The 26,817-nt window shown below is 41.9% G+C and overlaps 3 protein-coding genes across 5 annotated transcripts in view; 2 read left to right on the top strand and 1 right to left on the bottom strand.

Annotated features, from left to right (window-relative positions):
* The first annotated feature begins 37 nt into the window (after nucleotides 1–37).
* zgc:103759 (U8 snoRNA-decapping enzyme) lies at nucleotides 38–12,379 on the top strand. 3 transcript variants are annotated; one of them, XM_064976119.1, is made up of 5 exons: nucleotides 4,703–4,823; nucleotides 5,014–5,153; nucleotides 5,287–5,327; nucleotides 5,431–5,662; nucleotides 5,761–12,379. In XM_064976119.1, exons 2-5 carry the CDS (start codon nucleotides 5,022–5,024, stop codon nucleotides 5,968–5,970), a joined length of 615 nt encoding a protein of 204 aa, XP_064832191.1. In that variant the 5' UTR covers nucleotides 4,703–4,823; nucleotides 5,014–5,021; the 3' UTR covers nucleotides 5,971–12,379. The 3 variants fall into 3 exon arrangements, with proteins under 3 accessions (XP_064832192.1, XP_064832191.1, XP_064832190.1); XM_064976118.1 differs by having other exon boundaries at nucleotides 4,703–4,925; XM_064976120.1 differs by lacking the exons at nucleotides 4,703–4,823; nucleotides 5,014–5,153 and adding an exon at nucleotides 38–211.
* Nucleotides 10,978–14,935, bottom strand: fkbp7 (FKBP prolyl isomerase 7). Its single transcript, XM_064976117.1, has 4 exons — nucleotides 14,657–14,935; nucleotides 14,011–14,162; nucleotides 11,434–11,561; nucleotides 10,978–11,282 (listed from the first exon to the last, which is right to left on the bottom strand). The coding sequence occupies exons 1-4, from the start codon at nucleotides 14,878–14,880 to the stop codon at nucleotides 11,118–11,120; spliced, it is 669 nt and encodes a 222-aa protein (XP_064832189.1). The 5' UTR covers nucleotides 14,881–14,935; the 3' UTR covers nucleotides 10,978–11,117.
* The window catches only part of mfsd6b (major facilitator superfamily domain containing 6b), a 23,282-nt gene continuing 10,622 nt past the window's right edge, over nucleotides 14,158–26,817 (top strand). Inside the window, exons 1-3 of the mRNA XM_064976112.1 lie at nucleotides 14,158–14,214; nucleotides 26,416–26,459; nucleotides 26,584–26,707. The gene's annotated coding sequence lies outside the window, so the exon portion shown is untranslated. The remainder of the gene's footprint in view (nucleotides 14,215–26,415; nucleotides 26,460–26,583; nucleotides 26,708–26,817) is intronic.

Below are 26,817 nucleotides of genomic sequence, written 5' to 3'. Positions count from 1 at the left end.
GGGCAAGGGAAGAATGAATTATTTTTAAATGGACTGCACAGGTGCCCAGTTGGGTGGGCCCCTGTGCTTGGTCAGCATGCTGCAGTCCGGTTGATCCATGCGTAAGGATGAATTGACTGTCCAGCGCAGGGTTGATTGATTTGTCTGTTCAGTTGAGCGCTGCAAGAGAGGGGGTTGAGGGGAAGCAATGGGAGAAGCGGAAGTATTGTGTGTGAGTACAATTGGTGAGAATGAGTGAACGATGGTGAAGAAGAGTGGAGTAAAAAGGGCTAAAGTTATGTCCAGCAGTTTATGGTTGGAGTGCGATTCACGGGTGTTTTTTTGGGTGACCCGTTTGCGGTCTAGAAGATGGTGAAGGACAAATTGGGTAAAGTGGAATCATCAGAGCGACTAGGAGCGGTATGATGTTGCTTTCGTGTGTGTCAAAAGCGCAAAAGGAGACAGCTCTGTGGCTCTACAAGATGTCGAGGTCTGATGTGGAACACTATGATTTTCAGAGTAGGGGACAGGTTAAAGGTGTCATCTCGGGTGTCTTTTTGGAAATAGAGGCTGTGTGGTTTAGGGAAAACATTCCAGGAGCGGTAGACGCACGCCACTTGAATTGAATTATGGACGGAAAGGAGCGAAGCCTATTGGTTTTACTGTCATTTGATGAAGTGGTTCTCCCAACTTATGTAAAACTTGGGTATGTGAGGTATGCGGTAAGATCTGATCCGACAGAAGCCGCTGCAGTGTGTTATAGAAATCCATATGATTTATATGTTTATGACGGTAAGATAATGACTAAATGATTTATACGTTTAAAGTAATGGTAAGACAATAACTAAGAGTATTCTTGAATGTATGTGCATAGGAAAAGAGGGACTGTTAGCAGACAAGGAACTGTTAGCAGACAACTTGTGACCACTGTGAAACTGATAACAGGGAAAGAGGTCCCCCCCATCCAGGGGGGAGAAACCGTTAGATTTGCAGTAGATTGTGTAACATGTGGCAGGATATGATAACAATTTGTGCCTTAGACCACTGCACCACTTGGGAGTACTGAATGAAGAGGTCCCCCGTCCCCCTCCCAGGTTCCTGAGCCTGTGTAGGGATCTGAATAGACATTTAAATCAGACTGAAGGAAAACCATTTTTTTTGTTTTAAATTCAGGGTATTGAATTTGGTTAGTGTTTTTGGTAATTAGTATGAATTTGTTCATACAAAATATATTTTGTTTTGAGGTTATTTCTTTTACTCCCCTGTACAGTAGGTGCCGGCAATACACCTTATGAGTGTAGTCTGCCAATAAACCTCAAACAAGAAGAGCACTGTATGAGTTGGTCAGCCCACGAGGTCCAGTTGTGCTGAGCCCCGAGCGACAACCTGGTCTCAGAGCATTTCGTATTATTATGTTCATAAATCCGAGACCCTGCATTTAGTATGATATGCTACGTTTGGTATGGTGACATAAGACAGATGGTTAGTTAAGGCAAAAACGAAAGGTGTGTGGTTGGTCGGGGTGGGCCTATAACACAAACGTCTATCAGCCCAAAGGTTGCGAGTTTGAATATAACCATGGACAACTTTAGCGTTTTAGCTATTTAGTACGTTTTCAACTACTTACTACTTTTTAGCTGCTTTGCAAGTACATAGGGCGTCTTCACCCAACCAGGCTGTTCTCCAGACAGTGGTAACACTGGAACATGTCCCAGACACTGTTGGTGGTCAGGTAACCTCCCTCAGAACCAATGAAGATCTCCAGGTTCTTACAGTGGGACATCAGCACAATCTGTAGAGAGGACAGAAAGATACAGAAGATGGAATTAGATTTAGTATGGAGTTGAAGGGCTGAATCCCAACTTAAAATCCTTGTAGCTCGAGTTTTTTTAATCAAAGTGACATCAATGCATGATTTACACAAAAGTCTCAGTCGTGTCTAGGTGTTTAACTTCGTGTGTGTGGGAACTAACCGAGTCGATGAGCGTGTATGGGGACTCGACATCCCCATGAGTGCAGAGTAGAGGGGCAAGCTCAGACGAACAATGTTCTGAAACACTGGTCTGGGGAGCACCCACAAGAGAGGCATGTCACAAAACACTGCACTAAATCACACACAAGAAAAGTGTGTGCAAAGAAAACACAGGCATGTAAATGCTTATACCCTACACAACACACACACGCACACTTGCATATAAAGACCCATTACTCACTCTCTCACACGCAGCAAACATACACAGAGAGATAGATTAGGTGTGTGTATACTATGATTCAGGGTGGAGGAATCTGGTTGTCATCATCAGGCACGGTGTTGGCCCGGCGCCTGTTTGCTGAGATCACACTGGGACGCATCACTGCCATCAACACCTCCTCCCACTGGTCTGGTAACTACGCCAACACAACAGGTACATAGACATTGGAGTTTGATACCCCTGGTCAGGACTCCACTGAGGAAGGTGGAGGGACACTGTGCTGAGTTGTGTAAGATGAGTTAGGGAACACCCCATGACCCCAAAAGCCTTCCAAGAAAGTTATGTCAGAAGGCCGACTCCACCTTGTCAGCCATATGTTTTCTATACACACACACTGAGCTGTCTCCTGAGAACAACCGCAGTGAGAGAGAGAGAGAGAGAGAGTGAAAATAGAAAATGTTAGGAAATGTCACAGAGAATCATTTGGAGTTGAAAAGTTTTAACGTATTAGTGTCCAAGGTAACAGTCCATTTTAAGACTGCTGCTGTACCAAGAGGCTGCTGTCTAATCATTTATCCAAATAAGTGATAACATACTATGTGGGACTGAGGCGAGTTGTACCTATCCACACCACTCATCAGTCAGTCAGTGAGTTAGTATGGCTCATTACTGAACAGCTTGCTATCATTTCATGACCCCCCCCCCCTCATTGTGGAGAGCTATCCTACTATATGTTTTCACTTAATCCCTTACCTAACCTACTTGTACACATTCAGTATAGAACCATCCTCTGTATAGAACCATCCTTCTAACTGAATAGACAGCAGTTGGTCAAAGTCAATAACATGTCATCCTCTCTAAATGACAACTGTCTTAATGACAATGCCTCCATGCAACGTAAAATCAATTCGAGGAAGTTTCAGTACCACTAATGATTAAGTTACGGTCGGTGAGTGAAAGAAGTTATGGTTACCTGCAGGAAGTCCCCAGAGTGCTGTGCATAGAGGAGAGCCAAGGTACTTGGAACATAGTGGACTCCTGTATCCCATCTCTGTCAGCTAGGCAAAGACCAACTTCCCCACCACATAGTGACAGTGGGCCTGCATGGGGAGAGGGACGGAGAAAGAGAAGATGGAGAGAGAGGTCATTATTTTTTATTGTAACTGCACAAAAACTGCCAGAGTAAAAGTAATCAAATCTGTATTTCAAATAGACTATCTCAAAGTGTGCAGTTAGTGGTTTACACTATTGGCTATTTAGTTTGGAGTTTGATCACTCTTGGCTCCCCCTCACCCCATCTCAATCAAGGACCTCTTCCCCAGTGAGGACCTTCCGTGTCTGTTCTCCTCCTGCCTCTCCATCCTCTGCCACTCCCTCCCAGTCATGCTGGTCTGTCAAGTCCTCATTCCATACTAACCCCTTGATAACTTAGCTAGCTAGCTACAATGCTCTTGGTTAAATCAAACATACGGGTAACTTTTATACGTGGTTAAATATTAACTGCTAGCTGATGGCTAACCGAGCATGCCTAATCAATAGACTGATTTAATAACAGAATATTGAAATCCTAGATGACTAGATAGGTTCTTGACTGAAAAATGTTCAATATTAATTTGAGAGCAGAGATTTTTGTTTTGTTTTGCAGAGATACTGTACTCTCACAAATACACTTCATCCCCACATGGATTTCACCTCTCTCACCAAAAAATATTTGCTCTCGCAACTGTAATCTTTTACTATAATAGGCGGCAGCGTAGCCTAGTGGTTGGAAGGTTGCAAGTTCAAACCCCTGAGCTGACAAGGTACAACTCTGTCATTCTGCCCCTGAACAGGCAGTTAACCCACTGTTCCTAGGCCGTCATTGAAAATTAGAATTTGTTCTTAATTGACTTGCCTAGTTAAATACAGGTGAAAATTACACCAGTAGATTTTTTGCCCTTGGCCAAATGGGCCAATGAGCGAAAAAAAAGTTAACATTGGACACTGGTAATATTATTAATCTACAAATTATGTTCTTAATCTGGCAACATGGGCCTTGGAGGCTCACAGGGATATCGATATCCACAGTATTCCACCAATTATACATTTTTCAACTCAGTACTTATTGTAATTTCACCCTTTTGTTGTTGTTGCATAAATGCACTGTAATTTAAGCTGTAAAACTGCAAAGTTATCTCGGCCTCATGGTAAAATGTGTCGAATTGAAGGAAATTAGCTTGAAAACAGATTTGTTCTCTCAATGCCAAGGGATGGGCCTTCCCAGGCCAGAGACTTGGTTTGTCGAGCCCTGCACTGCCAAAGTCATAGTAAAACTCCTTGTATGCTATTTTTATTTAACTCGAGTTGTGTTCTGATTATGAAGGGGTCCCCGATTCATTTGCTATCACAAAAGGGGTTCCTGGGGGTCCCAAACCGCAAAAGGTTTGAGAACCCTCTGCTCTACCGTACAAGCAGATGCCACTGGTCAAATGCTCTAAGTGGGAGCTAAACTCCAGCCCTCCAGGTGGCGATATAAGCCTTATCCTGATTTCAGCTAACCCATTTCCTAACGAGGCAGAAGCTTCCTGCTTCTGGTTGTAAACAGAAAGGAGTTGCAGCTGGCTGTGGTGGTCCACACTGCGCAGACCGGTCATCCACACTTTTACAATAGCTGTATGTATTTACAATACAATATATGATAGAATCTCCAAGACTTGAAAAGAGGGACAGATGAAAGTGGAACAGATCTATAAATTGGAGTAGCAGAGTTTGGTGGTGTGTACAGCGTGTGCTTGTGTGTATGTATAGGCAGCAGCGTGGACAGCTGTACAGAGGGAGCGTTAATGTGTGTGTGTGTGTACAGGCAGCAGCATGGCCAGTGGACAGCTGTCTAGAGAAGAGGCGTTGGCGTGTGTGGGGTGCAGACATGCGTGTCACATATTGCTCTATGCAGACACAGAAGCTCAGCTGTTCAAAAAAATCCCCATCAGACACATCATATTGGTGAGAGAGCAGGGTGTGTGCGTACACGTGTTAGTGATCTCCACACTCAGAACCAAATCTCCTGAGCACACTGGTCGGTGGCCAGCTGTCATGAGAGACTTGTGTTAGTTACTGCATTTATCTCTCTCCACAGATGCAGATGCGTTTCGATGGTCTGTTGGGTTTCCCTGGCGGGTGAGTGATGTTATACAGAGAATATTACTCTAGACTAGTGGAAGGGATGTATTGGGATTCAGAATACTGTATATGTGCTCTGACATCTGAACTTTGACCTCAGTCTCGTTGACCCGTCAGAAGAATCCCTAGAGGAGGGCCTGAGCAGGGAACTGTGGGAGGAGCTGGGCTTCTCACTGTCAGTCACCTTGGAGGATCATGTGTCTTCCTGCCACAACCCTTCCTCCTCTTCCTCTCACCTCATTACTCACTTCTATGCCCGGAGAATGGAAGAGAAAGAGATCAGGGAGGTCGAAAAGGCAGCTGCTAGCACAGCAACAGACCATGGCCATGAGGTAGCATTTGTGTGTACAGTATATGTTCATTTGACTTTCCGGCATTCCTCGCATCCTATCTCCCCGCTACCTTCTCAAACCCTCCTCCTCTCTTCCAGGTGATGGGGATGGTCCGAGTTCCTCTCTACACACTAAAGGGAGGAGAAGGAGGGCTTCCCTCATTCTTGTCCCACTCCTTTATTGGGAACTCTCGCTCTCAGCTGGAGGACGCTCTAGTGCGCTTCGGCCTGGTGACACCCGAGGAGCTACAGACAGCACTCACACGCGCAGAGCAGAGGAGAAAACAACCTTGGGGAGGGGCAGCCTAATCACACACACAATGTAAGAAATTACATTCAATATTACTTTTTCCTGTTAGTATGTTACACACAGTTCTGTATTATAAAATTGTATAACTTACTCTATATACAGTTGAAGTCGGATGTTTACATACACCTTAGCCAAATACATTTAAACTCAGTTTTTCACAATTCCTGACATTTAATCCTAGTAAAAATTCCCTGTCTTAGGTCAGTTAGGATCACCACTTTATTTTAGGAATGTGAAATGTCAGAATAATAGAGAGAATTAATTCTTTCAGCTTTTATTTCTTTCATCACATTCTCAGTGGGTCAGACATTTACATACACTCAATTACTATTTGGTAGCATTGCCTTTAAATAGTTTAACTTGGGTAAAATGTTTTGAGTAGCCTTCCACAAGCTTCCCACAATAAGTTGGGTGTATTTTGGCCCATTCCTCCTAACAGAGATGGTGTAGCTGGGTCAGGTTTGTAGGCCTCCTTGCTCGCGCACACTTTTTAAGTTCTGTACCACACATTTTCCATGGGATTGAGATCAGGGCTTTGTGATGGCCACTCCAAAACCTTGACTTTGTTGTCCTTAAGCCATTTTGCCACAACTTTGGAAGTAAGCTTGGGGTCGTTGTGCATTTGGAAGACCCATTTGCGACCAAGCTTTAATTTCCTGACTGATGTCTTGAGATGTTGCTTCAATATATCTACATAATTTTCCTACCTCATGATGCCATCTATTTTGTGAAGTGCACCAGTCCCTCCTGCAGCAAAGCACCCCCACAACATGATGCTGCCACCCCCGTGCTTCACGGTTAGGATGGTGTTCTTCGGCTTGCAAGCCTCCCCTTTTTCCTCCAAACATAATGATGGTCATTATTGCCAAACAGTTATATTTTTGTTTCATCAGACCAGAGGACGTCTCCAAAAAGTACGATCTTTGTCCCCATGTGCAGTTGCAAACCGTAGTCTGGCTTTTTTATGGTGGTTCTGGAGCAGTGGCTTCTTCCTTGCTGAGGCCTTTCCTTTGTCGTTATAGGGCTCGTTTTACTGTGGATATAGATACTTTTGTACCTGTACCAAAGTACGTTCATCTCGCTCAGGACGACTGCGTGGTCCCATGGTGTTTATACTTGCGTACTATTGTTTGTACAGATGAACGTGGTACCTTCAGGCGTTTGGAAATTGCTCCCAAGGATAAACCAGACTTGTAGAGGTCTACAATTTTTTTTCTGAGGTCTTGGCTGATTTATTTTTATTTTCCAGTGATGTCAAGCAAAGAGGCACTGAATTTGAAGGTAGGCCTTGAAATACATCCACAGGTACACCTCCAATTGACTTAAATGATGGCAATTATTCTATCAGAAGCTTCTAAAGCCAAGCTGTTTAAAGGCAGTCAACTTTAGTGTATGTAAACTTCTGACCCACTGGAATTGATACAGTGAATTATATGTGAAATAATCTGTCTAAACAATTGTTCGAAAAATTACTTGTCATGCACAAAGTAGATGTCCTAACCAACTTGCCAAAACTATAGTTTGTGGAGTGGTTGGAAAATTAGTTTTAATGACTCCAACCTAAGTGTATGTAAACCTCCGACTTCAATCTGTAGCCTTCATGTTAAATAATGTAATGTACACAATCAGCTACTAGATGGCAGACAGAACAACGTAACTCCTGGGTTCCCAAAAGCATTTTAAGACTAGTAAATTAATCGTTAGAACCTTCATAGGAGCATTGTTAAATCTCCGAGCTGTTTCCCCAAATCCATAGTTATTTACATTGCACTTCTAAACACTCATAATTTAACACCAGCCTAAGACCACTTGTAGAACAGCTAAGTGGGTCATTAGAGGTTGTTTGCCCTTCCGTGTCCATTTATACAAAAGATCTCGGCTAAACATTGAATCACATGGTTTATCCACCTCTGTGACCACCGATAACTTCAGAAAAAAGTTGACTTCAAATAAAGTAGCCAATGTCTTTGCAATTGATACAAACAAGCAATGTACAGAGTATACCAAACATTAGGAACACCTTCCAAATATTGAGTTGCCCTCAGAACAGCTTCAAATTGTAAGGGGGAAGGACTCTACAAGGTGTCTAAAGTGTTCCAGAGGGAGGCTGGCCCATGTTGACTCCAATGCTTCCCACAGTTGTGTCAAGTTGATTGGATGTCCTTTAGGTGGTGGGACCATACACACGGAAAATTGTTGAGCATTAAAAACCCAGCAACATTGCAGTTCTTGACACAAACCGGTGCACCTTGCATCTACTACCATACCCCGTTCAAAGGCACTTAAATCTTTTGTCTTGCCCATTCAACCTTTGAATGGCACACATACAGTGGCTTGTGAAAGTATTCACCCCCCTTGGCATTTTTCCTATTTTGGGGGGATTTGTATCATTTGATTTACACACAGATGCAAAATATTTTTTGTGAAACAAACAAATAACAAACACACACACACACACAAAAAAAACTTGAGCATGCATAAATATTCCACCTTTTGCAGCCATTACAGCTGCAAGTCTCTTGGGGTGTGTCTCTATAAGCTTGGCACATCTAGCCACTGGGATTTTTGCCCATTCTTCAAGGCAAACTGCTCCAGCTCCTTCAAGTTGGATGGGTTGCGCTGGTGTACAGCAATCTTTAAGTTTTACCACAGATTCTCAATTGGATTGAGGTATGGGCTTTGACTAAGCCATTCCAAGACATTTAAATGTTTCCCCTTAAACCAGTTGACTGTTACTTTAGCAGTATCCTTAGGGTCATTGACCTGCTGGAAGGTGAACCTCCGACCCAGTCTCAAATCTCTGGAAGACTGAAACAGGTTTCCCTCAAGAATTTCCCTGTATATAGCACCATCCTTCAATTCTGACTAGTTTCCCAGTCCCTGCCGATGGAAAAACATCATCACTGCATGACAGTGCCACCACCATACTTCACTGTGGGGATAGTGCTCTCGGGGTGATGAGGTGTTGGGTTTTCGCCAGACATAGCGTTTTCCTTGATGGCCAAAAAGCTACATTTTAGTCACATCTGATCAGAGAACTTTCTTCCATACGTTTGGGGAGTCTCACGTGCCTTTTGGCGAAAACCAAATATGTTTGCTTATTTTTTTTTCTTTAAGCAATGGCTTTTTTTCTGGCCTCTCTTCCGTAAAGTCCAGCTCTGTGGAGTGTACGGCTTAAAGTGGTCCTATGGACAGATACTCCAATCTCCGCTGTGGAGCTTTGCAGCTCCTTCAGAGTTATCTTTGGTCTCTTTGTTACCTCTCTGATTAATGCCCTCCTTGCCTGGTCCAGGAGTTTTGGTGGGCGGCACCCTCTCTTGGCAGGTTTGTTGTGGTGCCATATTCTTTCCATTTTTTTATAATGGATTTAATGGTTCTCCGTGGGATGTTCAAAGTTTCTGATATTTTTTTATAACCCAACCTTGATCTGCACTTCTCCACAACTTTGTCCTTGACCTGTTTGGAGAGCTCCTTGGTCTTAATGGTGCTTAGTGGTGTTGCAGACTCTGGGGCCTTTCAGAACAGGTGTATAGTATATATACTGAGATCATGTGACACTTAGATTGCACACAGGTGGACTTTATTTGACTAATTATGTGACTTCTGAAGGTAATTGGTTGCACCAGATCTTATTTAGGGGCTTCATGGCAAAGGGGGTGAATACAAATGCACGCACCACTTTTCCATTTTTAATTTTGGATTTTTTTTTTAAACAAGTACTTTTTTTTCACTTCACCAATTTGGACTATTTTGTGTTTGTCCATTACATGAAATCCAAATAAAAATCCATTTAAATTGTATTTTGTTGTAACGCAACAAAATAGGGAAAACACCAAGTGGGATGTATACTTTTCCAAGGCACTGTAAACAATGTCTCAAGGCCAAAAAAAACCTTTAACCTGTCTCCTCCCCTTCATCTACACTGGTTGAAGTGTATTTAACAAATGACCATAGCTTTCACCTGGTCAGTCTTGTGTCATGCAAAGAGGTGTATTTTATATTTTGTACACTGTATAAGAAGATGCTTCAAATGAATACCAGGATGACTGCGTTCAAATATAAATACAGGCTATAGGTCTATTTCAATCATATTGAAATACATTTCATGTTCAATCAATGGAGTTATATTTTGCTACTTGTAGGTTAATGTCTGTAATTTGTCTCAATATAGTTCATGATGTGTAGCCTAATGTGCGCAATGATTTGCCAAATTTAGATTTAGTGCATTATAGAGTAAGCATTAGAATTAGCCACCTCAATATTTGCAGCCATAGGTGATATCTTTTTAGGAGCTGATACATTGTCGGTATTGAGGAATAATTCTAATATTAAAGGTAAGATTTGAATGGAGAAAGCTGATCCAAGAGCAGCATTGCCTTTCTTTCGATCCTATCAGTATCCAGACACGCCTGAGCGAACGTTGTAGGAAAGATGCATCGTTGGCCAGTGGCCTACGACACTGCATCTCAGTGCAAGAGGCATCCCTGCAGGACCTGGTTTGAATCCAGGCTGCATCACATCCGGCCGTGATTGGGAGTCCCTAAGGGCACAATTGGCCCATCGTCGTCCGGGTTTGGCCCGGGGTAGGCCGTCATTGTAAATAAGAATGTTCTTAATAACTGACTTGCCAAGTTTAAAAGGTTAAATAAATACTCATAAGCCTAACTTCAATCACTATCGGGAGACCGGGCCTTGGTCAAGAAAGGCAGAGAAAAGTGCTGTTTGGTATTAACACGGTGCATTAGAGCCAGCAGTGGAGGAGTACTGAGCAAAGGTTTACATTAAATTCCTCCACACTTTGAAAGACAACAGCAGTGAGTCTCAATACTCTGAAATGCTGCAGATCTGCAACACTGCCATTGTGCACAGCAACAGAGGAGAGATCCTTCTCCAAGCTGAATTTGACTACGCCTCATCTTGGTGGTCAAAACGGAGAGTTGTAAAGCAAGGGCGAGGGACTGGGATTGCTTGTGTGCGTTAGCGCTTGAATGAAAAGAAAAAGACAATTGTACAATTTAGTGGTTTTATTAGTCAAACTCTGCAGCCAAATCAGCATCTGTGGAATATCCACTGATGTTTGTAGTGTGTAAAAAAACAAAAACAAATGTACCCTCATACTGTAAGTCAGTGCAGCCATTGGTGGGTCCTAGAGCTCATCATGTTCATAGATATTGTATTCCTTCACCGTTATCAATCCATCTCTATCGTGGTCACTCTTCAGGAACACATCATTCACCATTCTCTCATAGAAGGAGTCTTCACGGGGTTTACTACCATCTCTCTCATACTCCACCTTGAAGTAGAATGTCATCTACAAAACAACAAAACATGGGTTAGTCCTCCTCTGAACAATGGACAATTTAATTGAAGACATGATGCATGATCACCCCAGACTAACATTGTCCAGAAGGCTGTCTTCAGTTTCTTTGCTCAGACTTGTGAATATAGGTGAACTAGCATACCTCATCCCTAGTGAGAACCTTGTCGTCATCCAGGTCTATATCTCTGAAGGACTCCAGGCTGCGTGGCCCTTTGGACACAGAGTAGAGCTCCACATCGAAGATCAATGTAGCATTGGGTGGGACAGGACCTAGTAAACCAGACCAATTGTTAGTTTTATTTCTTATTCTTTATTTTATTTTTACTGCATTGTTGGTTAGGGCTTGTAAGTAAGCATTTCACTGTAAGGTCTGTTGTATTCGGAGCATGTGACAAACAAAAATTGATTTCATTTTAAATACATTACAGCAATATTCTCCCCAAAGTGAAAACAAAATAGTGACATCCAAACACAATGGCAACACTCTTTGGACTGACTCACACAGAAACACAACATTTAATACTGTAATGACAATGTTTTCAGACGGAATAACTTAGTTTCCAATTTGACATTTCTAGTTTATTCGCTATAGTAATTAGTTAATTTCTTTCTCCTTTCCAGCAGTTATAAATGTTAATATAATAGTTCATGCCATTGCCATACAAAGAAACATGCTAAATACTTCAACACACGGCATGCATTCATGGTAGCTACTCCCTCTACAAAGACAATTATACAATAAAGAGTGGACCAGATGTAATCCTAATCCCATCCCAAGCCACCACTGTTCAAGACTTGAAACATGCATGCAAAGCTGCTGTTTGAGTATCAGCTGTAATGCTGTGAATGCACCATATGCCCAACATGCTTACATGCCAAGAGGAAGCAGTGCGGTGTACACTGTCAGGGGAGGAAATCCTTCAAAGAAACGGCTGTGGAAATAACACACGATAAGCAAAAAATGAAGAAATAGGTGTTAGTTCAAGAAGATTGAATGAATGTCCCTTGAAATTGTATTAAAGTTGTGAATTGTTTATGTAAAATGTTGGCTTTAATATGATATATTATTACATTTCTTATCACATGGATTTGTGTGGTTTCATCTATGTGTGTATATATATAAATATATAGATTTGTGTGGTTTCATGTATGTAAGTATATACAGTGGGGAGAACAAGTATTTGATAACCTGCAAAATCGTTTCCTACTTACAAAGCATGTAGAGGTCAAATTTTTATTATAGGTACACTTCAACTGTGAGAGATGGAATATAAAACAAAAATCCAGAAAATCAAAAACATTGTATGATTTTTAAGTAATTAATTAGCATTTTATTGCATGACATAAGTATTTGATACATCAGAAAAGCAGAACTTAATATTTGGTACAGAAACCTTTGTTTGCAATTACAGAGATCATGCGTTTCCTGTAGTTCTTAACCAGGTTTGCACACACTGCAGCAGGGATTTTGGCACACACTGCAGCAGGGATTTTGGCCCACTCCTCCATACAGACCTTCTCCAGATCCTTCAGGTTTCAGGGCTGTCGCTGGGCAAAACGGACTTTCAGCTCCCTCCAAAGATTTTCTATTGGGTTCAGGTCTGGAGACTGGCTAGGCCACTCCAGGACCTTGAGATGCTTCTTACGGAGCCACTCCTACTTGCCCTGGCTCTGTGTTTCGGGTCGTTGTCATGCTGGAAGACACAGCCACGACCCATCTTCAATGCTCTTACTGAGGGAAGGAGGTAGTTGGCCAAGATCTCGCGATACATGGCCCCATCCATCCTCCCCCTGTCCCCTTTGCAGAAAAGCATCCCAAAAGAATGATGTTTCCACCTCCATGCTTCACGGTTGGGATGGTGTTCTTGGGGTTGTACTCATCCGTCTTCTTCCTCCAAACATGGCGAGTAGAGTTTAGACCAAAAAGCTATTTTTGTCTCATCAGACCACATTACCTTCTCCCATTCCTCCTCATCCAGATGGTCATTGGCAAACTTCAGACGTGCCTGGACATGCGCTGGCTTGAGCAGGGGGACCTTGCGTGCTCTGCAGGATTTTAATCCATGACGGCGTAGTGTGTTACTAATGGTTTTCTTTGAGACTGTGGTCCCAGCTCTCTTCACGTCACTGACCAGGTCCTGCCAAGTAGTTCTGGGCTGATCCCTCACCTTCCTCATGATCAGTGATTTTCTGGATTTTTGTTTTAGATTCCGTCTCTCACAGTTGAAGTGTACCTATGATAAATTACAGACCTCTACATGCTTTGTAAGTAGGGAAACACTGCCCATTTTGCAGGTTATCAAATACTTGTTCTCCACACTGTATATATGGATTCGTGTGGTTTCATGTATGTATGTATGTATGTATGTATGTATGTATGTATGTATATATATATATATATATATCTCACAGATATACATATATATATACATACATACATACATACACAGATATACATACATACACAGATATACATACATACACAGATATACATACATACACAGATATACATACATACACAGATATATATATATCTCACAGATATACATACAGGGAGGTGTGCCCCTTTCTGTTCAAGGAGGTCATTTTTGGACCATATTTTTGTCCATGAAGGCCACGGGACTGCTTTCGGCTCAAGAGGCAAAAGGTTCTGTATGGCCTCTTAAGCATCACATTAATGGCTCAAATATTGCACATGATTATTCTACCCCCATCTTACCTTTTCCCTTTTCTCCAAAGGCTAACTCAGGTGGAACAGTGACTTTGCGTTTCTCCCCAGCACACATGTCATTCAATGCCATGTCCAGGCCCTTGATGATTTGTCCGACTCCCAACACAAACCACTGAGGATGTCCAGCTTTGTCTGAGCGGCTGAAACACAAAAAGGAAAATGGATAGATGCATTAGGTGCACTCAACTCATGGTACAGTAGGTCTACATAACACAGTATTGAGTGTGTCACTGTCTTACCATGGTATTGTCCTGAAATAATAGGCACATTCATTAACTTTTAATGAGCCTATCTGCTTAATTTGAGAGGTTCACGTGTCAGGGCCATCCCTCAGCTATACCAAAGTGGATGGGTTGTCTTTTTGTCTAAAAATCCAGGATTGTGGCTTTACACTGTCACTGGATCTGTCTACAAGCTTTTGATAGAATAATTATGCATTTACCAGCTCATGTCTGTTTTCATTGATGGATCTGATCAGTAGAAAAGTATTACAAATTGTTTTATCAAATAGTTTACTACCAAAATCGAGCCTTTCCTGGCTCCCTCATTATAAAACTCACATGGTGTGCAAATCCACCTTTTAACAAAAGTATTACATTTGATGCCATTTTATATGTAAATCTGGGACACTTACCTACAGTAGAACTGCGAACCGTCTTTAGCAAGATACCCATCGTAGTGTGCATTCATTAGGTCTCCCTTTTTGCTCTTTTTTGAGCAGTCCTCTGGCGTGAATAACACCTCTATCTTCACATCATCGATTGACGCAACTGCAACTGTAACATCAACAATGACATTATAAATCTGTAGACATAAAAATAAGTTAAGCACAAGAGATCTCGGCAGCATCATCATCATGTCAACAAACTGTATGCGTGGCACCAAAGTTTCGCTAGGAGCGCAAAAAACGTCACTTCTGGTATGCAAGTGACGACCTTCTTCTTCTATGGTATAATGGCGGTCCGTAAAGAAACGTTTACGTGCATGCCGCTACCTCCTGTTTTGGAGTGTACGATCAATCATGGTTTGCCTAATAGAGCCCCACAGTTGTGTCATAATATCCATAAAACCTAGCGGTCAAACAGAGAAATGGTTCCAGTCGTTTTTCCAGCATTCATTTTTCCCATAGGTGATTTTAGAAAAACTTTAAAAAATGACTTTATTTCGTGTAGGTTTACCCTGGCGTGACATTATAATAAGAGTGTAAATCTCTCTCGGATATGGTAACTTGTATCAATATATTGGTCTCTATTTACTCTTAGTTTCAAAAATGCTAATTACCTTCAAAGTAGACATCGTGAAAAACGACAAATCCCTGCAAGCTCCTGCACTTCTTTAATTGACACCTTTGCTAACAGGTATTGTGTCAATTTAAAACTTGCACAAGACAGTACATTGAATTGTCCATTTAAAGAAGTGTAGCCATTTTATCCATTTAGCTAACACGAGATAGTTAATCCAGAGATTCTTACTTTTTCCTCGATTCAGCTGTCTTATCCAGATCATCATGGCATTTGTAGATCTTTATGATAGTTACATTAGCAGATAATTAGCGTCTAATTTTGGGGGGGGTAAATACAGGCGAATATTTTGAAAAAGTCAGAGATTTACATGGTCATCAAAACATCATGCTACGGTAAGACTACATGAAACAGACCTTATTTTTAAGTGTTTATAAAATCCCCTATGGAAAAAATGAATGTTGGGAAAACAATTGGAACCATTTCCATGTTTGACCGCTTGTTTTTATGGGTATTTTGACTCATACTGTGGTACTCTATTCTGTAGTACTAAACAAATAAATCCCTATTAACTACCATCCCCAAAACCCTCCCAACCTCTTCAAATGTTCCCTATCATGCTGAGACATTCCATCCTTAGGATTATTCAACATTTCAAAAATCATGTTGACAGTAACATCTGTTACCCCTAATAACTCTCTTATCATATCCACAAAAATCTTTAACCTGGCATTTATGCTTTCCACAATCCGAGTCCTGTTGATAACCTTTCCAATGAAAGCTATGAAGTAAATGTGTTTTACTATAAAGTGTCCTTTGACGCAGCACATTTATGGGAGCAAGATTTTTGAACAGGTCTCGAAACCATGCCAGGACTAGTAGAAGCACCAGTTCTGTCAGTAGGTCCACTTACTACAGGAGCAGCCATGGTAGCTCCATCAGTCCACCTAATGGTTCCACCAATCTGTCTCACAGCCTCTGCACATGAGACAACATGAGTGATTCTATATCTCTAGGCCTGCCTAGCCTCTCTCTGCCCTTACAAAAATGAATTTGTAGTTGCAAACTTCCCGCAAGTTTGTGGCAAATTTTCTACAAACTACATAGTGTGCCAGAAAATGTTGCCAGAAGTGGTACATTTGCAGCAAACCTTTGGCAACAATAATATGTATTGCAGCTAGTGGCAAACAGTTTGCCAGAGATTTTTTTCTGACAAACAAATCTCCCGAAATTCTATTTTAATCTGTGGTAAACCTGTGGCAACAATATGTATTGCTACTAGTGGCAAAGAGTTTACCAGAAGTTGTTTCTGGTGAACACACAACTTCCAAGACCAGTAACAGTTGACTACCAGTCAAGGGGAGAAGAAAAATCAGTTGAAAATCTACCTAGCTCCAAAGTTGTCCGGTGAGTGTCTAACTTATTGATTTAAGGTCCTAATAAACTTTAAATTGTGTTGGCTAATTGATGCCTGGTTATAAATGTCATGTTTTATGGGATCGAGTGAAACACATGTTGTTGCTGTATCAGTTTCAACCAACCTTTTTATTTTATTTTTTATTTATTTATTTATTTTCACCTTTATTTAACCAGGTAGGCTAGTTGAGAACAAGTTCTCATTTGCAACTGCGACCTGGCCAAGATAAAGCATAGCAGTGTGAACAGACAACACAGAGTTACACATGGAGTAAACAATTAACAAGTCAATAACACAGTAGAAAAAAAGGGGAGTCTATATACATTGTGTGCAAAAGGCATGAGGAGGTAGGCGAATAATTACAATTTTGCAGATTAACACTGGAGTGATAAATGATCAGATGGTCATGTACAGGTAGAGATATTGGTGTGCAAAAGAGCAGAAAAGTAAATAAATAAAAACAGTATGGGGATGAGGTAGGTGAAAATGGGTGGGCTATTTACCAGTAGACTATGTACAGCTGCAGCGATCGGTTAGCAGCTCAGATAGCAGATGCTTGAAGTTGGTGAGGGAGATAAGTCTGTCAGTGCCACTGACTGGCTAGCTGGCTCACTTTAGCGATCATATTTTTGCATATTCAATTGGACAGCTAGCTATCAAACTAATGATTTTCTGGATATTTTAAACACATATTTGTTGTTGACGACATTGCTGTCTTTTAATACCAATATGCATGTCAATATGCTACCTTAGCTGTTCAGTAAATCATCATGTTAGTAAGCACAACAACTAAGGTACCAACAGAGACGGGCGGTCCTGACCTCCCTGGGGTCCTAAGCAAAATTCTGCTAAGGGGCCCTCCTACCTGACCCGTGAGCCATGTAAACCATTTGCCATTTCCACACAGTCACACCTGAGACTCCAGCGCTCACATTACAATCCTCCCTCCTTTGAAACGTTTTTCTCCCATCTGTCGGTTTAAGAATAAGTCGACCTATACAGAACAGAATGAGGTATAAGCAAACCATATTTATTGAATTAAATATTTCCTATAGAATCTTAAGATAAGTGAATATTAACATAAATAAGAAATTGTAGAAAATATCAAACGTAGAAAATAATCAAATGTAACACTGAGCTTTGGCTCTGCTGCCTGGTAATTAGTCCAGTCCTCACAATATTATACAATTAGCTGTGTCTATACAATGTAAACATAAGCCTATAGGCTGTGGCTGCAGCTATATGTCTCAAACTAGTAAAATAAAACCTATACAGCTGTGTGACAACAGCCTGGGCATGTTCAGCATCAGCATGTTCACCAGTCAATCTGGACTGTCTGGAAGGAATTGAGAAAGTATGTCACAGTTAGTTAAGCAGTCATTTACACAAATTCACGTTTGCCATAGAATCTTAAAATGTTACTAAGTGTGCAAGCATTTGAATGTTAAATTAAAATCTTACCATCAAAACATTCCTTTTCTGCACATTCTTGAGGCAAAATCATCAATGATGTCATCATAGGACATGTGTTTCCCTATGTCATGATTTATGCTCATGACGGCCGGACCACTCAAATGTTCCTGTGGCATGGAAGACCTCAGGTAGCTTTTGATGAACTTTCATTTTGAAAAGCTCCTCTCTGCTGATGCTACTGTTACTGGTAGGGTGACTGCAGTTCTTAGGGCCATCCATCGGTTAGGAGAGAGTTCATCCAGGTCTTTCTCACAGAGATAGGAAAGCAGCTCAAAGGCAGTCATCTTATCTGATGGCAGATCAGGTCAATTCAGAATCTCATGTGCCAGATCCATTCCACTGATGTCACAGTCATCTCTGAAGGTTAGAGTGTTTTCAGCTTCCATGTAGTGAGCCTTTAAAGATTCACTGGACATCTGAGAAGATCAGCAGCACTCCATATTTGGTTTTCACCTGGTTGAGTGTTTCAAATCTCTCATCCATGGATGTCACAGCAGAGTCGACCACAATGTTGAAGCAGTTGACGTCAAGGTTTTCCAGTGCATCAGTCACTGGTTCATCAGGAGCCTCATTGCTGAAATGCCTCTTGCTGTTTCTCAGTCTCTCTTTTTTCAGAACAGCCTCCACATTAATGTCTTCACAAATGCTTTTGGCTGTTGTCTGGGCCTCAGAGTATCCAGTTTCCCAGTATGTAGTGAGGGGGGCCTTTGCATTTGAGATTACATTCACTGCGATATCCAACTGCATTGAGGGGGATTGGAGGAGCTGGTTCACCTTGTTTGTCATTGTCAGTATCTCACACCATACGACATCAAGAAGTGGTAGGACCCAACTTCCTCTGCAAGTGCTTTCGCCTCCACTTTGGCCACAGAATCGTTGATTGCCTGTCTGGCTTCCAGTAATGCCTCCCGAACCTCAGAAACCTGATACCTGATTGCATGAACACTTTGGAGCCTACTCTCCCATCTTGTGTCACTCCATGACTTTACGGTTATGTTCACATCTTTGTGTGCCAGCTGAAAAGTAGGTGAAGAGCTTTTGCACATGCCCAAAAAACCCAACTGCATCTTTTGAAGATTTGGCAGCATCAGCACTGACAAGGTATATAGTATGTACTCCACATGGGACGAACACAGCTCTGGGATTTTTTTTAATCAGTCTGGCTTGTACTCCTTGGTGCTTGCCCTTCATGTTGGCCCCATTATCATAAGCTTGCCCTCTGCAATCTTCAAATGGAATCTTCAGCTTGTTCAACTTATCTAAGGTGACAGTGGACAGATTCAAGCCTGTTGTAACCTCAACATTCACAAAGCCGAGGAAGTGCTCCTTGATCTCGGCTTTCCCTTTAAAGCCACGCTTCCCAGAATAATGGACATTTGCTCCTGGTGACTGTCAGGTGTACAGTCCGAGATAATGGAGAAGTATTTTGAGTCTCTTACTTGTGTCACTATTGCTTCCAGAATCTTGTCACTCACAATCTGTATCAGCTCATTCTGTGTGCGCTTCCAAAGGTAATGAACATGTGTCTCTCCATCTTTAATTTTGCTGAGATGACTTTCCATAACGGGTTCAAATTTAGCCAGTAATTCAACCTCTTTTAGGAAATTTCCATTATCTGGTTGGAATAGTTTGTCTGATGAACCCCTGAATGCTAGGTTTCTTTCAGCCAGAGACTGGGTGATACTTATTAAATGTGTAAGGCCATCCCGCCATCTCTTTCTTTCAGCCTCCAAAATTGTAATTTGTATCTGGTCAAGAGTCTGTCCCCGACTTAGGCGCAGATCAAGTTCTCTCCACTTAAACATATTGTCTGTGTGTTCAGCACTACCCTCATGGTGTTTCAGAATGCCGTTGATATTTGACCAGTCATTCACGCCTTCCCTTACTATTTTGTAGTCTTTTGTAGAAAATAGCTTACAGCAAAAACAATACACCGTGCTGTTTTTGATTGAGTGTGAGAGCCACCTCCCCGGTAGTCTTTTTCCATTTGACAGCTGTCTTTGTAATAAGCCTGAATGTAAACCTATTCCAGACTTGTCTTTAGGGAAAGAAAAACCCAGTCCTGGTTTGAATGGACATCTGCGCACTAACTCAGACCTCATAACGTCTGTTAAGACTGGGGGCCAATCTGCTGGGTCATTTGGTGGAACAGCAACTGTTCTACTAGTATCTGATTCTGGCTGTACACCTCTGGTTGTGCTATTACTGCCTGAGGCTGCCTGTACTTCACCTGGGTCTGTGTTAGTACTTGCTGAAGATGGCTGTATTGGGTCTGTGTTAGTATTTGCTGAAGCCAGCTGTACTGGGTCTGTGTTAGTACTTGTTGAAGCTGCCAGTACTGGGTCTGTGTTAGTACTTGCTGAAGACGGCTCTACTGGGTCTGTGTTAGTACTTGCTGAAGACGGCTCTACTGGGTCTGTGTTAGTACTTGTTGAAGCTGCCAGTACTGGGTCTGTGTTAGTACTTGCTGAAGACGGCTCTACTGGGTCTGTGTTAGTACTGGCTGAGGCTGGATGTGGATCAACTGTGTCTCTGCTGTTCCGGATGATGATCCAGCATCTCCTCTACTGACAAACTTAAGCAGAGCACATGTAAATTATAGATAACAATACTATTATGAAGATGGAGCCCGGAGCCGAAGGCAGACGTTTTATGTGCCCCCAACTGATTGTATTTCTTTGTTTTTTAATCTGCGTTGTTTGTAAGTTATTTCTTTACTCTTTTTGTACATAATGTTGCCGCTACCGTCTCTTATTGACAAAAAATAACTTCTAGACATCAGGACAGATTACTCACCGCAGACTAGCAGAGTCCTTTTTCTTCTTTCATGACTCTGACGAGCCCGAGGCGGAGGATGTACGGCTCCCTCAGGAACAGGCCCTGACCCCAGTGATCTGTGTGAAGAGGAGGCGGAGAAAGAGAGGCCGGAGAGCGAGCTGTCTTCTGAGAAGTCTGAGGTGATCGAATAAACCCCCACTTCCCTCAATTCTGCTAGCCAACATGAAATCTTTGGACAATAAAATGGATGAGTTACTGGGAAGATTAAACTACCAACGGAACATTAAAAACTGTAAAATCTTATGCCTCACAGAGTCGTGGCTGAATGACGACAATATCAACATACAGCTGGCTGGTTATACGATGTATTTTTGTAAACAACAGTTGGTGCACAATATCTAAGGACGTCTCGAGCTATTGCGTGGCTGAGATGGAGTTTCTCATGATAAGCTGAAGACCTCCCTCACTACCTACCAAGATAGTTTTCATCTATATTCTTTGTAGCTGTACATACCACCACAGTCAGAGGCTGGCACTAAGATAGCATTGAATGAACTGTATTCTGCCATAAGCAAACAAGAAAACGGTCACCCAGAGGCTGCTTTCCTGGTAAAAATTAAAGCAGGAAGCACCAGTGACTAGATCAATGAAAAAGTGGTCAGATGAAGCAGATGCTAAGCTACAGGACTTTTGCTAGCACAGACTGGAATATGTTCCGGGATTCATCCAATGACATTGATGAGTACACCACATCTGTCATTGGCTTCATCAATAAGTGCATCGATGACGTCGTCCACAGTGACCTTACGTACATACCCCAACCAGAAGCCATGGTTTACAGGCAGCATCTGCACTGAGCTAAAGGCTAGAGCTGCCGCTTTCAAGGAGTGGGACTCGCACCCGGAAGCTAATAAGAAATTCCGCTATGCCCTCTGATGAACCATCAAACAGGCAAAGCGTCAATACAGGACTAAGATCGAGTCATAAGACTGTGTGATCACGCTCTCCACAGCCGATGTGAGTAAGACCTTTAGACGGGTCAACATTCACAAGGCTGCAGGGCCAAACAGATTACCAGTACGTGTACTGCAAGCATGCGCTGACCAACTAGCAAGTGTCTTCACTGACATTTTTAACCTCTCCCTGTCTGAGTCTATAATGCCAACATGTTTAGAGCAGCCCGCCATAGTGCCTGTGCCCAAGAATACTAAGGTAACCTGCCTAAATGACTACCTACCCGTAGCAGTCACGTCTGTAGACATGAAGTGCTTTCAAAGGCTGGTCATGGCTCACAACACCATCATCTGAGAAACCGTAGACCCACTCCAATTTGCATACCGCCACAACAGATCTACAGATGATGCAGTTTCTATTGCACTCCACACTGCCCTTTCCCACCTGGACAAAAGGAACACCTATGTCAGAATGCCATTCATTGACTACAGCTCAGCGTTCAACACCATAGTGCCCTCAAAGCTCATCAATAAGCTAAGGACCCTGGGACTAAACACATCCCTCTGCAACTGGATCGTGAATTTCCTGATGTGCCGCATCCAGGTGGTAAGGCTAGGTAACAAGACATCTGCCACGCTGATCCTCAACACAGTGGCCCGTCAGTGGTGCATGCTCAGCCCCCTCCTGTACTCCCTGTTCACTCATGACTGAACGGCCAGGCACGGCTCCAACACCATCATTAAATTTGCCGATGACACAACAGTGGTAAGCCTGATCACCGACAACAACGAGACAGCCTATAGGGAAGAGGTCAGAGACCTGGCCGTGTGGTGCCCGGACAACAACCTCTCCCTCAACTTGATCAAGACAAAGGAGATGATTGTGGACTACAGGGAAAAGAGGACCGAGCACACCCCCATTCTCATCTAATGGGCTGCAGGGGAGCAGGTTGAGAGCTTCAAGTTCCTTGGTGTCCACATCACCAACAAACTAACATGGTCCAAGCACACCATGACAGTCGTGAAGCGGGCAAGACAAAACCTATTCCCCCTCAGGAGACTGAAAAGATTTGGCATGGGTCCTCAGATCCTCAAAAGATTCTACAGCTGCACCATCGAGAGCATCCTGACTAGTTGCATCACTGCCTGGTATGGCAACTGCTCAGCCTCCGACCGCAAGGCACTACAGAGGGTAGTGCGAATGGCCCAGTACATCACTGGAGCCGAGCTTCCTTCCATCCAGGACCTCGATACCAGGCGGTGTCAGAGGAAGGCCCTAAAAATGATCAAAGACTCCTGCCACCCTAGTCATAGATTGTTCTCTTTCTATCACACGGCAAGCGGTACCAGAGAACCAAGTCTAGGACCAAGACGCTGCAAAACAGCTTCTATCCCCAAGCCATAATACTCCTGAACATCTAGTCAACTGGCTACCCAGACTATTCACCTATCCCCCCATTCTCCACATCATTGCCGCTCTCTGTTGTCATCTATGCATAGTCACTTTAATTAACTCTACCTACATGTACATACTACCTCAACTAACAGGTGGCCCCGCATTTTGACTCTGTACCGGCAACCACCTGTAAATATTGTTATTTTATTTTTTACTGCTGCTCTTTGTTGCTCTTTGTTACTTTTATCTCTTATTCTTATCCATATTTTTTGAAACTGCACTGTTGGTTAGGGGCTCGTAGATAAGCATTTCACTGTAAGGTTGTATTCGGCGCATGTGAGTAATAACATTTGATTTGATTTAAAAAACGAAATACATGTATTTTAATTAAATACATTACAAGTACATCAAGTATTTTGTAGTTTATTGTGATGCATTGATCTTTATGGAATTTTGTATCAGCATTTTGTCATTTTTGCCCATCCCAGAGAATAGAATTGAATGAGCAGAAATAGTGGCAAACTGTGACTATTGAAGCCCCTGGCTTTCAATGAGGGGAAAAACACTTTTTTTGTCTTAGCAAACTCCAAAATCAAGAAAATAACTGAAACATACAGCAAAACATACGGCAAAGCATCACTTATGTTTGGGGACTTCTACAGAATTCTAAAGTCTCGTTCGGTACAGGACGGCACAGGATCAACAGTCCACAGGAACGGGCAGTAGACCACGATTAGGCTAATTATTTAGTAAGCAGTTTTATAGAATGTTTACACTTCCCCTTTGCTCATGCTTCTCCCAACAGTTGCCTGCCCAGCTGATAAAGGCCCATCTAAACCTACACATAAACTATAAAGGCTATAAAAACTAATTTCAACTCCAACACATACTTTGAGGCAGATTCTCCTGGATGGAGATCAATTTGGGGTTAGGGTAATGTGGGGTATCTAGCCCACCGGGTTAACTGCCCCCACCGCTGTAATTCTCACAGAAACCACTTTGTCACCCCCCCCCCACCACCAAAAAAAAAACATTCGGCACATTCCCTGGCTTCCACTACTCTTGCTCAACTAAAAATGTTATGTCTCATCTAAACGATTCTGAGGTAAGTTGATCAAATGTTTCGTAATTTAGAAAAGTTATATATACAGTGCGTTCAGAAAGTAATTCACAACCCTTGACTTTTTCAATATCTTGTTGTGTTACAGCTGGAATTTAAAATGTTTGTTTTTTTAAGTAAAAAATACAAATCTGACAGTTTAAGCTAGAGATATCTGGAGGTTTTTTTGCATTGGATGCGTCTCAATCCACCGCATCCGCCTATGTTGCACTTCCACATCTGCGGTGAAAGGTGACAGAGCTCGAGCGGTGTTTGTCAGACCATGAGGCATCACGAAAATCATTCTTCTTACAAAATTTGCTGTAGCGTCAGAACAGTTTGGCCTATGAACTATTATGACCCCTCTGTGGAAAGGTGAGACTGCTTTAGAACCCCCACAGGCCTCACAAGACTCATCTGAAGGTCCCCGGTACCAGTTGAAAAAAATTGTGGAAGTCTATATGGAGACTGTTTAGTGCCAAAAATAAGGGGTTAAATACATGTAAAAATATCTATATATATTTCCAGATTTTTCGTATTTCTCTCAGATATAGGAGAGACACTTCAGAACAAACTTCCTTTTTGATTTTTTTGGAGGGGACTATTAGTTGTTATATGTAGTGAATCTGTTATTCAATGTGTTTGTATGGTCTTATAATATACCGTGCCTTGCGAAAGTATTCGGCCCCCTTGAATTTTGCGGCCTTTTGCCACATTTCAGGCTTCAAACATAAAGATATAAAACTGTATTTTTTGGGAAGAATCAATAACAAGTGGGACACAATCATGAAGTGGAACGACATTTATTGGATATTTCAAACTTTTTTAACAAATCAAAAACTGAAAAATTGGGCGTGCAAAATTATTCAGCCCCTTTACTTTCAGTGCAGCAAACTCTCTCCAGAAGTTCAGTGAGGATCTCTGAATGATCCAATGTTGACCTAAATGACTAATGATAATAAATACAATCCACCTGTGTGTAATCAAGTCTCCGTCTAAATGCACCATACGAACACATTTAATTTTTCATCAAATAATTGTTTTCCATTTTTACTGTTACTTCAAGGGGTCTTCAAATTCTAAATCAATTAGCTAAATAATCGTTGGTATGACCTTCTTAAAACAATTCCATATAGCTTAGTAAAACACCCTCCAATTTAGACAGGGCTTAGAGACTTATGGGTTAACTTGAGATTGTTTTGTCACTGGCCAACACACAATACCCCATAATGTCAAAGTTTTACAAATAAATAAAAATTGTAAAGCTGAAATGTCTTGAGTCAATAAGTATTCCACTCCTTTGCTATGGGAAGCCTAAATAAATTTAGGAGTCAAAATTTGCTTAACAAATCACATAATAAATTGCAAGGATTTTTGAATGACTACCTCATCTCTGTACCCCACACATACAATTATCTATAAGGTTCCTCAGTCAAGCAGTGCATTTCAAACACAGATTCAACCACAAAGATCAGGGAGGTTTTCCAATGCCTCGCAAAGAAGGGCACATATTAGTAGAACAATTTTCTAAAAACCCTTTTCTAAAAACAACATTTCGTTAAATAACAACAAAAGAGTAAACTGTAGACACCTATTTCCTTTCATAGTTTGTTTGCCTAAGCATGACCGTCACCCACATACCACATTTTATCCAAATGTTACTTTTTTGTGTCAGCAATTGGACATTGTTCTTAGGTGGAGCTAGTTACCCCCACGTTACTCCAAGTGCCTTGCTCGACAAGCACAAAGGCAGTTGTTCTATGGGGGAATAGGGCTCATCTCAACTCTCAAAACTGCCTTCCTCTGCTCCTTTCCTTTGTCTGCACTTATAAAATACATTGAGATGTAAAAGCAACTCCCCATTTGCTTACTACCATATTCTTTTCATCCATCCTGTTTTTTCGTTTTTGGATTTGTGTCAATTACGTGAATAGACAAGGAGAGGAAACCACTTCAGACAATTGAGATGCACTCATTGATTCAATGCTCGGCCGCCAGACTAATTTTAGACTGTGTGTGTGCAATCCCTTCCACAGCAGCAGTGTCTCGAACTCCGAAATGGTTTGGCAGTCGTGGGCAGGTGAGAAATGACGTCAATGCAAACTTCTCTGGAATAGACGCGTTCAATATTACTTGCCCCATATAAATGTGATTACTATTGAACACATGTTTTTTGTTTGTCAATGTGTGACTTTAAACGACAGTTTATTCACCCGATGACAGTCGTCGCCAATTGGACACCTAAATGATGGACTCAAGAAGATAGGCTACATTCTATACAAGCGGTCTATCCTCCAACAACCTTGAAACTTTGAAACAATAATTTTGGTAAGAAAATATCTTTATCGATTAGTTTTCTTTTTTTTTCCTTCTTCTTAATAATATATTTATTTGTGTTCACAGGAATAACAAGCTTAGATATGTCCCTTCGGTGTTGC

The sequence above is a fragment of the Oncorhynchus masou genome, chromosome 10 (assembly GCF_036934945.1).
Source record: "Oncorhynchus masou masou isolate Uvic2021 chromosome 10, UVic_Omas_1.1, whole genome shotgun sequence".
NCBI classification, from domain to species: Eukaryota; Metazoa; Chordata; class Actinopteri; order Salmoniformes; family Salmonidae; genus Oncorhynchus; species Oncorhynchus masou.
This window is presented reverse-complemented; position numbering and strand designations above follow the sequence as displayed.